This window comes from Gallus gallus, chromosome 1 (genome assembly GCF_016699485.2).
Source record: "Gallus gallus isolate bGalGal1 chromosome 1, bGalGal1.mat.broiler.GRCg7b, whole genome shotgun sequence".
Classification (NCBI taxonomy): Eukaryota; Metazoa; Chordata; class Aves; order Galliformes; family Phasianidae; genus Gallus; species Gallus gallus.
In genome coordinates this window covers 84,352,981-84,369,651 of record NC_052532.1, presented here as the reverse complement: position 1 = coordinate 84,369,651, position 16,671 = coordinate 84,352,981, and the positions used below count along the sequence as shown (strand labels likewise).

Genomic DNA, 16,671 nt, shown 5'->3' with positions numbered 1-16,671 from the left:
GGGAGGGGGGCTCCGCGGTTTCCCGCCCTGCTCGCTGCCCTCAGCGGCTGACAGAAGGCGGACGTAAGCGAGCGAGCCGGTCAGCCCGACAGCCGCCCCCGGGCGGCGGGGATAGGCCGCGCTGCCCGCCCCGCCCCGCCGCGCCGACTACACGCCCCGGCAGGCCCCGCGTCGCCGCGCCTACCTGCGCCCAGCAGGTAGAGGAGGGCCGGAGGCCGCGCGGGGCTTGTCGGGGCTCGTAGTTCCCAGGGTGGAGGGGAAGAGCCGTCCGGCCGCGCGCGGGCGGCATGGACAAGCTGAAGCGGGTGCTGAGCGGTCAGGACGCGGAGGAGCCCGGCGCTCTGGCGGAGGTAACGCCCCGCTGCCGGCACCTGCCGCCTTGCGGGGGCCGCCGCCTCAGGGAAGGCACCGGGCCGCTCCTCGGCCTCTGCGCCGCCGGGCCTCTGCCGCCAGCCGGCGTCCCTTCGAGCTGCGGCCCCCGGGAAGCTCGGGCACGCGGTGTGTGGCGGGGTTGTAGCGGTAACTAACGGCCGTAACGCCCGCTTTCTGCCCCCCTCGTTTCCAGGTTATCGACGCGACTTCGTTGGGCTGGGGCACCCGAGTGAAAGGCTTCGTCGCGTGCTTTGCGTTGGGATGCGTGTTCTCCGTGTTGGTAAGCGCTGGTTGTTCTGAGCTGGGAAGGGCCCGCGAGGATCTGTACCCTCTGAAACCTCGTTTCTGGGTCTCTGAGAGCACCAGGCTCTGTTCCAGTTAGATACAGCTCGCTAATTGTTAACGAGAATGCTGACGCATGCACTTTTCTCTTTCTCTTTTCCTTTTTTAGGGTAGTTGTCTGCTCTGGGTACCAAGGAAAGGGCTGATTCTCTTTGCAGCATTTTACACACTGGGGAACATTGCATCAATTGGAAGGTAACGATCTTTTATATTAGTTCTCTAATGAAGGTGACAAACTGGAGTGGAAGTAGTAAAAACCAACCTGTTTGCGTGTGTACATTTGCTTATGGAGATTCATAGAATCGCAGAATGGCCTGGGTTGAAAAGGACCACAATGATCATGTAGTTTCAACCCCCCTGCTATGTGCAGGGTCGCCAACCACCAGACCAGGCTGCCCAGAGCCACATCCAGCCTGGCCTTGAATGCCTCCAGGGATGGGGCATCCACAGCCTCCTTGGGCAACCTGTTCCAGTGTGTCACCACCCTCCGTGTGATTGTGCTCTTTTCACTAAAAAGAACAGCATCTCCCTAGAAGCACCATGAAAAAAAGGTACCACAAGGGCATTTTTCACTCATTCTTTACAAAAACAACAAAACACAACATGAAGGGCTCAAAGTCATGCACTCAGCATTGCAATTTTTAGTTTTTGGAGCTGTATTTTTCACCCCTCAGGATAAAAATACTTCTTTGCCATTTTGCCTTTTTTAACAGCGTGTGTTTGTGAGCTTTGTCTTAGCAAACACCTCTGCCTGTTACAGTGGGACTGCCTGATAACCTTTCATGTGTGTTGTAAAGGTTCCTGAAATACAGCTCATGAAGACACAGCCTTCTGTGGCTGAGGAACATCAACAAGGTATTAGAAAGCACAGGGAATGGAACTGGAAGTAATACAGCAGCTATGCCTGAGGAAGAACTCATTCAATGGCAATACAACCTTAGATAAAACTTCCACCTTGTCTAACTGATGCAGTACGAGTCCTCAGTGCTCTAAGTGAGGTTCAGAGAATGGATGCAGGCATGAAAAGAGCCCTTTATCAGAGGAACGGAGATAAATTGCCTGGCAATCCATGCAGCATCTGTGTCTGCTGGTTTCGAAGAGAGGGTTAAAAGCATCTGTTAGAATGGTCCGACTGAAGCTAACCTTGACCTATACTTCAGCATGAGAGTTCTTCTAGGCTTAGGCAGTCGTTCAGTTATGATTACTGCAAAGTTACAGAACAAGTAGCTTAGGCAAAGGAGAGCAGGGATGGATCTTGTCTCACTGTATATCCCGTTGTGCACCGATTACGGTAACAACATGGTGTCCCAGTATCCCACGTGACAACAGAAAAGTTTACAAAATAACCGCCCTTCATCAGGAGTCTGCCTTGGTTTCACTTTTGCCTTTCGTGCCCTACGTGTTCATCTTGTTTTGTTTTTCTGTTTGACAGCACTCTCTTTCTTATGGGACCAGTGAAACAATTGAAAAGGATGTTTGAACCTACCCGATTGATTGCTACTGTTGTTATGTTAGTAAGTATCAAAGGAATCAGTTTTAACTCTTAGAATCACCAATGCTGGGAAAGACCCCTAAAATCACGCAGTCCAACTGTCCATCTACCACCAGTATTTCCCCACTAAACCACATCCCTCAGTACAACATCTAAAGGTTTCTTGAGCACCTCCAGGGACGGTGACTCACCTCCCTGGGCAGCCCATTCCAGCACCCAACTATTGAGCCCTTCCTTGTAGGGTGATCTACGTCTCAGGATATGTTGTGGGTGGAGTTCTTTCTTCATGCTGTACAGTGTGGTGACAAGGTGTGTGTAGCACCAGCACTTCCCTGTAAGAAAGGGCTGAACCAAAGCCTGATTGTAACACTGAATAAGCATTAAGTATCTGTAGCTGCTGTGTTTAAGTCCTGCGCAAACGTTTTTAGGGTGCTTGAGGTCATGTCATGGTATTTTCTTGTTGCTTAAAGATGAAAGGTAGGAAACTAGTTTCTTAAAAGTTGCACTGTGGAAGTTGTTAGATGTGTCTTATCTTGCATAATTTTGTATTTCTTTATACTCCATATGATTTGCTCTATAAGACAGTGTTGGTATTTCCACCCTGATAAAATACTCGTTTCTGACAGCAAAGGGGACTGGAATCTCTGTGCTGTGGTGATGTTGCATTAAAAATAATGTCATCCCAGTTGGCTGATAGCTTCAGGTTTTGAAACTCACGTGGCACAACGAAATTGCGAAGGCAGCATTCAGCTGAAGTCAGCCCTTCCAGTTGTTTTCATCTTCTGAAGATGGGAATTACGAGCAGTCTTTTATTGTGGGGAAGAGTTGCTGGTAATTCTCAGGCTTCCTCTTGCTTAAAGTGCTTTCAGTTTTTTTTAAGCTCTTGTACTTTCTCTTGGAGAGTCTAAAATCAAGAAGGTGATTTAACTTGCAGGAAACTCCTCCCATTTTTCAGTGTGAATGTCTTCAGAGCATTTGCTTGATATCTGTGTCTTCTGGTTTGTATTCAAACATCTGTGAGGCTACAAGCAGCACATACAGCTTAGGATGCTGAGCGTGTATGCTCACAGATCAGCAGCAGCCAGGAAGCCATTGTGTGGTGTGTTTGTGTGTGCAGTTGGGCTGCTTGGAGCCAGAGTTATGTCTGGAATGCACAGTGGGATAAAGAGAGGCAGTAGGTGTATGGTGCAGTATGTATACCAACACACGAATCATCACCTTAAAAAGTTATGGAAAGACTACATTTAATACTGGTAATCATGGTTGAGGTGGAGTGTGTGATTTCTTTGGCAGTACATATGCTGCTGTCTTGCATATGCACTACTACATGTGTCTTTTTTTTTGCTCACGTGGAAGAGTGCAGGTTACAGTCTGTAGTAGCACAGTAGTAGGTGTGCATTGCCAGTGGCTTAACTTTCTGTTGAAACAAAGGGAAATATCAGCATCTGGCATGATTAAATAAACTGCCACGTCTTAATTTGAAAATGAAAACTTGGACTAAACAGTATCTTCTGTTAAAACTAATAGGAAAACAGGAGATAATCCAAAATGGACCACCAGTTCCCAAAGACATGATGTAACTATGTAAAAAGAAAACAGTGCCTGTTTGAATGACTGTAGTGGGCTATGTGCTAAAAAGGGATGTAACAAAGCAGTGCCTGAAAGCATGTTGTGGCTTTAATTGATGTGAATTTTGAAGAAGAGTGGAAAGGATGACCCAGGGAACTTCCAACCTGTCAGCCTCAACTCTGTGCTGGGGAAGATCGTGGAGCAGATCTCCCTGGCAGCTGTGCTAAGGCACATGGAAGAGAGGGAGGTGATATGGGATAACCAGCATGGCTTCATCAAGGGCAGGTCCTGCCTGACCAACCTGGCTGTTTTTTATGGTGGACGAGGGAAGAGCCACCAATGTCATCTGTCTGGACTTCAGTAACACGTTTGACACAGTCCCCCATAGCATCCTTTTCTCCAAATTAGAAAGGTATGGATTTGATGGGTGGACTGTTTGATGAATGAGGGTTGTGAGACCCTACTCAGGGAGTGCTCAATGGCTCCATGTCCAGATGGAGATGAGTGACACATGGTGTCCCTCAGGGGTCGGTACTGGGAGTGCTGCTCTTTATCACCTTCATCAATGACATCAGTGTGGTGTTTTCTCATTGCTTCAAAAACACAGTAGTAAAAGTGTTTTAAATAAAGGGTACTCTCACACCTCATTGGATAGAACTATGAAATTATGTCATCTGCCTCTGAAGGAACCCATTGCAATGTTAGAATATCTGCGAAGACTGCAGAGTTGTTTGTATGTTTAATAGAAATCATTTGTTTTCTTCCAGTTGTGTCTCATATTGACGCTGTGTTCTGCTTTTTGGGTGAGTACTTGAGTCCTGTATGTATATATATATTTGTATAGATATATATATATCTTGCATGTTTGTCTCACTGGCTGCTGTGTTTCCTCCCCTTCCCCCTGCCCTTCTCCCTCAGTGGCGTAAGGAAGGACTCGCGCTCCTTTTCTGTATCTTACAGTTTTTTGCCTTGGCATGGTAAGTGCTCTCCCTTATGCATGCACCTCACCTGGCGTTAGGTGTAACAGGAAGTGAAGAGCTGGGCTGTGAGTGAGATTTGAGCATGTATACATTAAAAGGAAGGAAGATTTTGTACCCTACCGTTCCCCTGGATGCAAGATAGTGCATCTCTGAAGAGGTGACATATTGCTGCTCCTTGTTCCCTCCTTCCACTTCTGGAAGAGGTTCCTTTTGAATGTGTTTAATTTCTGTGAGCCCGAGGTAAAACTTTTTCTTTTGTCTTTGAATCAATTTGATGCTCACTTCGTTTATTATTCTGCTTTTAGAGACTCTGTACTCGTTAGGTCAAGTGACCCAGATGTGCCAATTGAGTTAAGCATCAGTTTTCTTTAAGTTACAGTATTCTCTGTAAAATGCCATTGAATTAGCACAGTAGCGGGTAGGGAGCCAGCCCTCAGAAGCAGTCTTATCTCCCTGTAGGTGTTGGAACATGAGGGCTGCTTGGGGCAGGAGCACTGTTTCACGTGCCTCTGCAGTGTGCCCTCTGATTTTTGCCATTTCTCAACGTGGCTGAGCTAAGGTGACTTGCAGGGATGCTCCTTCCTCGTCAGGGCTTCACTTTGGTTGTGTATCTTACAGCCCTCTGTTTAGAGGGCAACACAGTTATGCTTTTTGTGACTCAAGTATAATCTGACAAGAGTAACCTTTACAATGTTCCTTCTTAGGTACAGCATTTCCTTCATACCATTTGCAAGGTAAGTTGCCCTGCTCCCATACCTTTTGTCGTCTTGAGGCTTCGTGCCACCAAAGATTACTGTATGGGAGCATTGTAACGTGTGGATTTAAGCTTCTCCACAGCAGTGTTTTAGGGGGAGGAAATACTTGTAGTTGCTTAAAAATGGGACTAAATGGCTTCTCTGGTGGGGGGAATGCAGCTTAAGTGTAACAAAATGAGAGGGCTACCTATGAAAACACAGAAGTGTGCAGACCATATGCTGAATTTAACGTTTGCCTTGAGAATGCCCAAATGCTGGTCCAAAATACTACTGGGCAAGTGTGTTCTTCTGCGTACCTTTATTTTTCTTCACTGTTCCCTCTGCTGTGAGCGCTGGTACAGCATTTGAGCACAGTTGATGCTGCTTTGTCAACTCTGCTCTTCCTGTGGGTGCTGTTACCATTGCAGCTGGGCGGGTGTGGGGTGAGCAGACCTGCTTGCCTGTAATGCAGTCGTGCAGGCCGTGTGAGCACAGTTAACAGCCGGTCAGCTGATCCCTAAAGGTGTGAGTGTTGGTGGTGCCGCACCAGCGTGCAGTGAGTCATCCAGCAGCTAACCGAGGTGCCTTTTTCTTTCTCCTGCCCATAGGGATGCCGTGAAGAAATGCGTGTCTGTCTGTCTGTCCTAAGAGGAAAGCTGGATGTTTCACAAAGTTCTAGGAAGCATAGCAGAACTATGTTAAGATCACCGTGTATGTACTTTGCTACTTCTGTCCTAAACGTGTGCCTTTTGGCTGGTTGTTAGAGGCTCCTTGTGTTAAATGCAGCGAATGCAATTGCGTGTTTTTGGTGTCCATAGGACAGAGCACTCACGTGACTAAATGCGGTTCAGCCTTCTTCAGGCAGAACGACTGGGCTGAGACCCAGACTTTGTTATGATGATTCTCATTTAAAATTATTTGGTTTTGCAAAATTAACAAAGTAACACGTGAAGTCTGTAAAATGGAGACCTTAATTCTGGTGGGACCGTGCCAGGCTGGAGGATTCCTTTTCAGAGAAGAAATCTGTTGCTGGCTGATTCCTTCCTGAGAACTCTTGTAGTAGCCTTACCTCACTTAATCTTTGCACTATTTATATCAGATAATGGAATGCTGGTCTTCTTTTTCTGCCTCTCTTGCAACACTTTAGGTTTATGATATTTTCGAAAGGTTTAATTCCAGATGAAAAGGCTGTTTTAGAGTACTTATGAAATGCCTCATTTTGTTTTCTTAAACGAAAAAATCTGTTTTCAGTTTAGATTGACTGTGTTTTCTTAAAATACATGGGAGGGACATTTTCGTCTGCAAAGACTGGTTCCTGTAAGAAAAGCACTTGCAAAATTAAGTTAATGAAGTTATTTAGTTGCCAGGAATGAGTTCTTTGCCCTGACTCCAGCTGAATGCAGTACATTCAAGCTGGGAAACCAATTTATCACTTGAAATGAGGTGGTTCTCTTCTCCCCAGCTGTAGCACAGGGGCAGTGTGAAGCTGAGGGCACGACAGGTAAGCTGAGACAGAACCTGTGTGTGTTCTTTCTCAAAGGGCAAAGTCCCTGTTGATAAAGTGGAAGCAGGCTGGTATTTAAGCAAGTCCGGGGCAGGAAAAAGACATTTTCTTCTGAACCTGTGTATAAGTTAAAACTTCAGCATGTCTTTTTTGTAAGTGAAATCAATTTCATTTTTCCTAAAACTCTCTTCTGCATTTGTGAATATCTTCTGCTCTGAGGAGGAAGTACAGCTTTCTATTGTTAGTTTGTGTGTGTGTGTGTGTGTGTGTGTGTGTGTGTGTTTGGTTTATTTTAACCAAAGGAAGCATGCAACAGTCTCGCTGCCAGCTTCAAACAAACACTGAATGGTCAGTATCCAGGTTCCAAGGCCATTGCCCATTCTTCTAATCTTCTGAGCTATGTGTAATCATGTACTCCTGAACCATTTCAGTAGTCACTTGTTTAATGTCTGAATTCAGGTTCCTGCTTCTACTATGTTGGATACTGCTTAACTGTTCTTGCCTTTCCTATTAGCAAGCTGTCTTGCTGGAACTGATGGCTGTGAAGGTCATTATCCAGTGAACTTTAATATGATCTGAATCCTCTTTCCTCACCTACGTAGAATTTAGCCATCTAACTGCATTGCATTTGCATAGCAAGCATGTCCTTGACTTGTACCACAAAGACTTCAGTGCAGCAAAAGCCTGGATCCATTCAGCAATAAGGTACAAGCCAACAGTGAAGTAGAATAATTCTGTGGTTCCCAGAAAGTTACTAGAAACAGAATTAACTCTAAACATTAATTGTCCTTCAGTTAATTTATAAAACACAGTAACAACCTCCCCCCATTCCTGAGGATCCTCTCTAAAAACAAACAAACAAAAAAGTATATTTTGAGGATATAAAAGGGGAACCTCAGCAGGCTTTCTTTGTTTTCCAGCTGGTAAGAGGTACTTTTACAAAGCCATTTGAACAGAAAATGCCTTCTCGAAAATGTGGTACGTTGGGATGAATCAGTTCTGTGGGATAACTTCCCCAAGTGCTATCTCCTACTGTTTTTTTTTTTTTTCTTCTTTCCATAGGATTTGGAAGTTAGTTTTGAAATGACTACATTAACTGTTACTATTACTTTTTTTTTTAATAAAGAGTTAGTTAAAGGCCTAAGAGAGACTGAGAATTAAAGAACACCAATACATTTTTTTTCCCTGACTCTGGATATCTAAATGGATGTAAGACGTTCTTTTTTTAATGAGGGAGTAGGTTCAAAACCTAATGTACATCTTTCAAAGGGCCCCATGTTAGGCTTCTATTAGGGCTTGGATAATATGTACAGAATTCCTTTGTGTAAGACCAATTGAAATACAGCTCTATTGCCTTTCACATCCCAGGGTTTGCTTAGTTTTAATATCTCTGGTTGTTCCCGGAGAACTCCACAAGTATAGTGTATGGTATTTTTCCTTCCCCACCCTGGGAAAGTTCTGTTAAGTTGTGTAATCATTCCAGGCTATCAGCAGTCAACATAATTGAGTTTTACTTCTGTTTTGTTTAGTTTTTTTTTTAATAGTTCAGATTAGGAAGGGAAAAAGCCTTTTGCTTACTCCTTGACTAGCTTTTGCAGGGCTGTAGTACCATGAGTCTCTAGCATCTTCATTGTAAAAACACTAGATTTGGGTATGCTGCATACTACTTTTTCAACTTGTATACTATAGCTAAGTGGGACCTTCTAGTGTTGTGAGCACAGCCACTTAGAGGTAGGAAATTCACACTCTGGAACTGCTTCTTTCACTACCAAGAAATGGTAAACATGTATGGATTCACACATGCTTTTTTAAAGCTGTAATTCCAGTTCCACAGTTTGATACAACAATAAAGAAGAACAAAGGTTTATTTGACTGCACAGCACATGAGGCTTAGTAATAGTGCCCATAAGGGAAGGAAATTCAAAAGGAGATGGCAAAGGCATAGGTGATCACCATAGTGCCACTAGGATTCACGTTGCCTTCTGGTGTTGTATTCTGTTCTTGTGAAGGTCAGGTGGTAACAGAGATTCACCATATCCTTGCCAATAGGTGAAAACTACTCAGGGTTTGTTACTTCATTTACAAGCAGTTTTGATTTAAAGGTAATTTCCTCTCTATCAGAGAAAAACACTGTAGATTCTTAATCACATATACAGTTGCACACAGGCTATTGCCAAGTTTAGCAGTAGAAGATTCTTCTATCTTGTTGTTCAAATAATGTATATGATCGAGAGGTAAATTAATGTGAGTGTTCTTTCTTGTCCAGTTTCAATCTGAATTAGGTTATACCATTTTTGTCATTAAGACTTCTGTATGTTTGATGTCATCAGCTTTGGTTATCTGCTTACCAGGAAGCATGGTGGACTTTTTTAAAGCCATTTCTATCGCAATGTCCTTTAAGGCAGGAATGTTTGCCGTGCACGCTCTGCTGCAAAGAGAGATTTGTGTTCTAAACGTAAGGCTCTTACCTTAATAAAGGCCTTATGCAGTTGCCTACAGCACTTAATTCAAGGCTGACTTTCTAAAGAATCTTCTATGATGTTGGATGCCCATCTCAGCAGAGCTGGGTGCTCTACCAGAAAGTGCTTCTTGAAAGCCTCGCTGTTGGTCAACTTGCCCATTGACTTTTGGGGTTATTTTTGCAGTACTGATCACTGTAACCAAGCAGCCTTAGCATGAAATGTGCCTATCTGGGATCAGTTGACTTTGCAGATACAGTGGAAATGGAAATGGGTGACGGTGGGTATTTGTTCCCATAGCACTGTGATTCTGAACATGAAAATGTGGGATTTTTTCATCACTCCAGGGTTTTGCTCTGGTTGGTGTGGTTGTGAATACTGACGCTATCTGAGATGGTTCTACTGTGCTGATGTGAACAGGGTGATCTTGCTTAGTATTTGCTGTAGTAAGACTGCCCATGAGCTGCTCCAAAACCCAAGGAAGAAATTTCTGAACAGATTTAAAAGGATTTTAAGAAATCACATGGAGAAAAAAAAAAAATAGAATTCATAAGGCTTTGTTTAAATACTTAGTATGCAATTTTGGGGGAGGGGGGAGTTGTTGCTATGGGATGGCTTCCAGCAAGGGGCAGGAGGTCGGGCCTGGACTGGTTGTAACTTGTGGGTAGATGACAGCTGTGCCTGTTATACACCTGGGGGCTCAGAGTGCTGTCGCTTACATGCAGTCTGAAGCTCATGTTCAGGAAACTCCACTGTGGAAAAACATGACTCCTTGAAGGCCGTGTGCTTTTGCTGTGTACTAAGATTGAAAGAGCATTTGTTGAGCTCATGAAAATGGTTCTTACTCTGTTTCGGTAGTTAATCATGTCGATGAAGACAGGATGACTGTTGCTATTGTGGACTTCAAAACTAAGGAGAAGGATGACATATAAACACACATCTGTCTTAACTACTGATGTTTACGACCATAGCAAATACTGCCCGTGTAGGACAGAAAGCACAAAAATGGTATATTTTCTCAAAAGTGGGTGCCTTGCTGTCTTTTGACAACGCAGCATTTTTTAACAGCGGTGGGAATTGTTTTGTAAAACAAAAACTGGACTCTCAGAACTTCACCACAATGTTTTGTATTGTTACTGATCCTATTTGTTGCTCTCTTTCTGTGTATTTGCACTGTTTGATTTCTACTTTGATAAATATCTTTTTCTAGAACTTTTTTTCTGTAACGAAGCCCTCACGAGTGTTGTTTTTTCTTCAATAAAGTTGTAATTGCATTAAACAAATTGCTCTTGCAGTTAATTTGGACGTTTTAATGACGGTGACTCCAGATGATGCTCGAATTGCTGGTGAGGTGGGGTCGATAGGATTATTTTGCACCGGCCTGCTTCCAGTGTGGTAAATATTTCTTCTCATTGGTAGGGCAAACCCAAATGGCTGCCCTTTTATCTACTTATTTTTATTGCAAGGGTGGTTGCAACCCTTGCGTGTTCTGGGAGATGATGTGCTTTCAGTTTTGGTCTTCTAAGAAAACTGTCTCGAAGCCGAATGCACTCAAATTTCTTCACAGGAAGGTCCAGTTTTTCTTTTTATGTAGAGGAGACCTGTCTTTCTGTAACACAGGAACCTAGTGGTTTATACTTTATCTTTTTGAAAAGAGCTTAGAGGAACCAGGGGAGTTTCATATAACTTTCTTATCAAGACAGCTATGAGTATGAATCTAAACCTACAAATGCAATAGATCCTTTCTTTAAATGTTAAGTGCTTTGTTTTCTCTGCCTACTTCAACCTGCATGACGTGGAGCTCTTGGAGCGGGTCCAGAGGAAGGCCATGAAGATGATCAGAGTGCTGGAGCACCTCCACTATGGGCATAGGCTGGGAGAGTCGGGGCTCTTCAGCTTGGAAAAGAGAAGGTTCCGGGGGGGACCTTGTAGCAGCCTTCCAGTACCTGAAGGGGGCCTCAGGAAAGCTGGGGAGGACTTATCGTAAGGGCATGCAGTGACAGGATGAGAGGAAATGGTTTTAAACTGGAAGAGGGCAGATAGATATTGGGAAAAAATTCTTTACTGTGAGGGTGGTGAGACACTGGGACAGGTTGCCCAGAGAGGCTGTGAATAACCCTACCCTGGAAGAAAATCCATGGTGGGTTTGAGTTTAGTAATGAGACTACTGGAAGGCTGATACACACCTAACATGTACCTTTTCCCCTTCTCCCCCCAACAAGCTCTGGTTTATGAGAGTATTTTATGGATGCGTATAGCTGGAATTTTTTCCCCTTGCTTACCTGTTTATTTTGTATTGAGTTGCAGTATCTATGGGGTAAAGGATTGTAAATACCCATCCATACTGAACTGTGGAAACTCATGAAGGCAGCAAAAACATCTGTTTTCTCTTTTTTTTATGAAGAAAGCTTCAGATGAATTAGAGAGATGGGATAGAATATCTAAGCTGCCAATCTTTGGGATTGCTATTTTAAGTTAGCCTATTTGAAACCCTTTTAAGTTTTTCCCAGGTTCCCATGTGGCATCTCTAGAAGAGGTTATTCCTGAGAGTTTGTGATATAAAATCTGCAGAAACAAGGAGTAACTCTGATGTAGCTGAAAAAATGGCACGTTAGAAGTATAGGCTGGCCAGCGTGATTTCAGTGCAGCTCTGAAGGGATGTCACTTCCAAATATGTGGAGTTGAAAACACATTATTTTGTCATGAGTATTTGCTCTTGTGTTTTCTAGCTGTGTGTAATAGGATGCATAAGTCTCGTTACTTTTGAGAGAAGCAAATATTTCAACTATGTATAATTATTATTAGAATCACAGAACATCCCGAGCTGGGAGGGACCCAGGAGGATCATTAAGTCCAGCTCCTGGCCCCACACAGCACCACCCCGAATCCAAACCCTCTGCCTGAGAGCAGTGTCCAAATGCTCCTTGAACTCCAGCACTTGGGGCCATGCCCGCTGCCCTGGGCAGCCCGTTCCATGCCCACCACCCTCTGGTGCAGACCCTTTTTTTTTGTAGTACATTTATGTTTATCACCAGCCTGACTGTGTATTTTTTTTTAGAAAAATTGCTCTGAAAAGCTTCCCATGCTTTCTGAGCTGATGTTGATTATAACAGCAGGCAGGGAGGTGCTACTGGAGCAGGCTGACTGAATAACTGCTAAAAACGTACCTGGCTGAAGTTATTGAAACTGTCCTCTCCACCACCCCGGCATTAATGAAAAGGCTAATCTTCTCTAAGTCTCTTATAACCCAGCAATCTCTTAAGGGGCTGGATCCGTGATTAAAAACAGAGGGAAAGCAGCTGTCTTTTTATCCTCTCATAATTATTCCTTGGTCGTCAATAGGTGTTGATTTCCTGGGAGTGTCATGGTGATGGAGGTTACGTTTCCCTGTGTTGTTGGGACTAAATGTTCAGGGGCGTTGGTTGTTTGAGTGCTCCACTGAGAGCTCTGGAGACGGAAAGTGTGAGTGTTGTTCTCTGTGATTGCATCGCATCGTGAAGGTTTGGCTTATTTTGGAAACGTGCATCTAAAGGCCAAAAAACAGCTATCCAGTGTCAAGGCAAGGAGGGGCCTCTATAATTACCTTTTCTCTGTTTTTTTTTTTTCTTCTGCTGTATCTCACCAGCTGGTGGTAGGAATGGGTTTTAGAATGATTTTAGTTAGAAAGTCAAAACCAGCAGTTTGCTTTTTGCTGCTGGAACTCGTGGAATAAATTTCATTATGTGTTTCGGGTTTGTTCTGTCACCGCTGTTTCCAGACCTTGTTGCTACAATTAAAGATAGGATTCACTAAATTCTTGTTGGTAAATCCTGGATGCAACCAGAGATGTCTCGAAGTGTTGTACTTGCACTTTTGACTGGAAGGGGTTCGTTCTGGGCAGCTGTGAGCCACAGGATGGCCGCTTCCTGGTCAGTAGCGCCCAGCTCTCCCCCTGGGGCTTCAGAGGAAGTTTTCCATGTTGCATGTTTGGTACAAACACTTCCTACTTCCTGGGTCATCCATACCCATCTGCTTGTTTAATTGCACAGCTACAGATGACAAGTGCAAGAGGACTAATTCACACTGTGTCCTACTTTCAGTGGCGATGACTCAGTCACCTTGTTACTCTATTACTTGGTAAGTGCAGTTGCCTTTTTCTTCAAATGTCAAGTATGGGAAGACTTCCAGCTAAGAAAGAACCCATTTGATACCTGAGAATGGGTTATTCTTAGTGTCCCAGGAGTACTCAGTGATGTTAATCCATTTGTGTCTCATTTTCAGCATCTGCAGACTTGGAAAAATTAATCTCTCAAGAAGGTAGGAGGGAGAAGGGATGTTTGGGAAGTATTCAAGTTTGTTATTTAGGTGAACAAAGGAGACATTTAAAATGTAAAGGATGCCTCCTAAAATAGCCCAATTATTTGTAGTAAAGATCTCTGCTCTTCGTATTTTCTAGAAATGAAAAGCCAACAATAAGCAATTAACTGTATAAATCTACTGCTTTGGTCTCTCTCCTGTAGCCCCCCCTCACGGCATCTGTCTGTATGTAAGGCAGAGATGGTGTATGATGTGATGAAGACCAATGCATGAGGTGGGATTCATATGGATCTGGATGTGTATTTTTGAGTAAAATCTGTGCCCTGGTTATATTAAGCTGATGACTCTTCTTGCATGCATGCAAATTTGTTATTTCTTTGGCTAATTCTGTGCCATAAAGATACATCGGTGGTGAGATGCGCCTTGTGAATATACTGCTACATGCATCACCAATTGCTCTTAGAGCCCGAACTCTTAGAGCTGAAAGACCCTTCGCCATGCTCAAAACCAGCAATTGGCCTATGCCCATTAGCCAACCACAGGTAACTAAAAAAGTACTTCATGGTCTCTTATGTGTGTGCTCTGCCATTTGATCTTGTGTAGCACGTGCAAGGAAAAATGATAGAGCTTCTCTCTCCTTTTTGAGCATTTGAAAAGGAAAGCCCAAACACTAATCTATTCAGTGTTACATGATGTTACCTGGTAAGCAATTATTTTTCCAGATGCCAAGTGGCAAGCTTCAAAGTACCTAAATATCCTGTAGATTTTAATGTCCATTCTTCATTTGCTCAACAATGTATGACACAGATAGGACCTACAAGGTCTGGCTGTTGCTGGTGAGGGAGATGATACCTGTTGGGTTTTTGCTCTGCGAGATAAGTTGAACCTTATTAAATGATGGATTTAATTTAAATCCTGTTTTACAGAGTTTGCCAGACCCTTTCTTGTCTTTATAAATGTTATCAGAGGTCCACGGTAGACCCCCAAACCAAATCATTTCATTGCTTAGAGATCTGGAAGCACAGAAACTCAACAAGGGCTCCTGAGTTAAACAAACACAAAGTTCTAAGTAAGTAGGTAGAAAATATATTTCTCTAAAAAGAAATGCCCAGAGTTTATTTTCATAACCAAGTCCCTGACTATGTCATGTCCAGCAGACCAGAAATTTCACAGATGCTACTGGAGCTAAATGCATCCAGAGGAATTAGGCACTCAAATGCCTCATGTGCTAAAGTCCAATGTTTATGGATCGGTGGTATTCACATAACTGAACCTTCACTTAACCCTTTAGCATGGAACTGGACCCAGTTTTCTCAGATCCCTATCTCACTGCTGAAGTTGATGGATTTCTTGGTAAAATAGTGGCTTCTTTTACAACTGTCCTTCATGGAAAGAGTAGACAGTTTGAAGAGACTTGCCAGATAAGGTCTCAGGCTGAGAGGAGAGGGAATGCCGGTTTTAGGAATGATGAGGGAGCTTTTGGATGAGGCAGACCTTGAGTAGGTCAGCAATGCCAGGCCTCAAGACAGTTATGCCCATAACTCTCAGCCTCAGAAGTGTGGGATCTGTCCCTAGAAATGCAGCCAGAAGGGAGTTAAGGTACTGGTAAGGTGCTGCAGGAGTTTTGTGAATGAAACTGGGGACCAAAGGATGGACAGAGCCGGCATCAACAGTGGAGTGTAGGGACGCTACTTTTTCCTTTTGCAATCTAACATGTTAATTTAGGAACTTGGAGGATGTTGAGTAATGAACTTAATGCGTTTATTCAACATGCTGGGTGAAAATAAGACTACCCTCTTCTATCTTTAAGACTATCTTCTCTGTTTAACTGTCTTGACTGTTACTAGCTCCTTCAGCTAGAGTCCGCATCAGCGGGAATGCAATTTCCATGCATTGTTTCAGTCTGGAGATGAAATAATTTTCATTAATGGAAACCTGGTTCTCAAGCAGAACAATTAGACCCACTTCAGGTTGAAAAAAGATAAAAGCATGCTAATTTGGATGGAGGACTCTTCTTTCAAGGCAGCCAATTGAGTCATCAGCCTGCCACCCACCTGACCGTCTGACAGGTAATTAGGAGATAGTCCTTTTTTGTGTGTGGAGTGTGTGCATAAACCTGCACACGCTGGTGTCACTGCCCATTGGGACTTCCAGAGGACAGCGCTAGTCAGTGGCAAAAGAGTGAGGAGGGCACGTTTCTCAGGCTGCGCCCAACGATCTGACTTTTGCTTTTTGGTTTAGCTTCCTATTTCTGTCTTTGAACAGCCACCTGAAGTTTCTGGCAGTAAAGTCGTCATGGCAGACCTGGGCTGCAAAAAGCCCAGTGACTGCACCGTCTCCAGGCTGCTCAGCGTCGTGGAGAGCGAACTCCGGGCTGGGAGAGACAAAGGTGACCCCACTGAGAAGCAGCTCCAGGTTGTCTTAGAGGATGCTCCCCTTTGGCAGAGATTCAGAGAAGTCACCAACGAGATGATTGTGACCAAGAATGGCAGGTGAGCGATCTGCGTAGCGCTGTGGGCTAAGGGTGGGTGACAGCCGGGGGTGTGAAGAGGTATAAGAGTAAGTAGTGTGTGCATAGGCTAGAGAGAACTGCAGTGAGCACATAGCAGTGCGGTCCCCTAAAAGCAGAGCAGGGACAGAATGGGGTGTCCCCGCTCCTTCCTGTGAAAGCCATTCCTGCCACACTTTATTCCCGCTTGTGAAACATGCTGGAGAAATGTATTGACCCAAAGGGAACTTGCACCAAGGGCTAGACAGTATCTCTCAAAATCTTCTGGATTGCTTCTTGTGCTACCAGTCATTAATGTTTATTATCACATCCCTACCTGTAGATCTCAAAGGACTGTACAGAAGCAGATCAGTGCTGTTATCCCCCCGTTGCTGTTCTTGTTTCTCAGGCTTTGGAGGTTGACAGTCTGCACAC

The 16,671-nt window shown here is 44.0% G+C and overlaps 2 protein-coding genes across 8 annotated transcripts in view; both read left to right on the top strand.

Moving 5' to 3' along the window:
• The first annotated feature begins 221 nt into the window (after positions 1–221).
• On the top strand, positions 222–10,735 carry SFT2D2 (SFT2 domain containing 2). Its single transcript, XM_416592.8, has 8 exons — positions 222–350; positions 566–652; positions 824–909; positions 2,147–2,228; positions 4,543–4,578; positions 4,694–4,752; positions 5,460–5,489; positions 6,098–10,735. The coding sequence occupies exons 1-8, from the start codon at positions 288–290 to the stop codon at positions 6,135–6,137; spliced, it is 483 nt and encodes a 160-aa protein (XP_416592.2). The 5' UTR covers positions 222–287; the 3' UTR covers positions 6,138–10,735.
• The window catches only part of TBX19 (T-box transcription factor 19), a 23,651-nt gene continuing 14,032 nt past the window's right edge, over positions 7,053–16,671 (top strand). For 2 of the 7 annotated variants that reach the window (XM_046909062.1, XM_046909039.1), the window contains exon 1: positions 10,037–16,240. In XM_046909062.1, the coding sequence (XP_046765018.1) occupies positions 16,044–16,240 (197 nt within the window). In that variant the 5' untranslated portion in view covers positions 10,037–16,043. Of the gene's footprint in view, positions 7,146–10,036; positions 16,241–16,671 lie in introns of those variants that run through there. The other 5 variants (XM_046908984.1, XM_046909002.1, XM_046908964.1 and 2 more) reach the window with 5 other exon arrangements.

Bases quoted from the DNA above. Each gene is read 5' to 3' on its own strand.
- SFT2D2 (XM_416592.8), top strand. From the start codon at position 288: ATGGACAAGCTGAAGCGGGTGCTGAGCGGTCAGGACGCGGAGGAGCCC. The intron at 351-565 runs GTAACGCCCCGC...CCTCGTTTCCAG, and splicing joins AGCCCGGCGCTCTGGCGGAG to GTTATCGACGCGACTTCGTT. The intron at 4,579-4,693 runs GTGAGTACTTGA...CTTCTCCCTCAG, and splicing joins CGCTGTGTTCTGCTTTTTGG to TGGCGTAAGGAAGGACTCGC.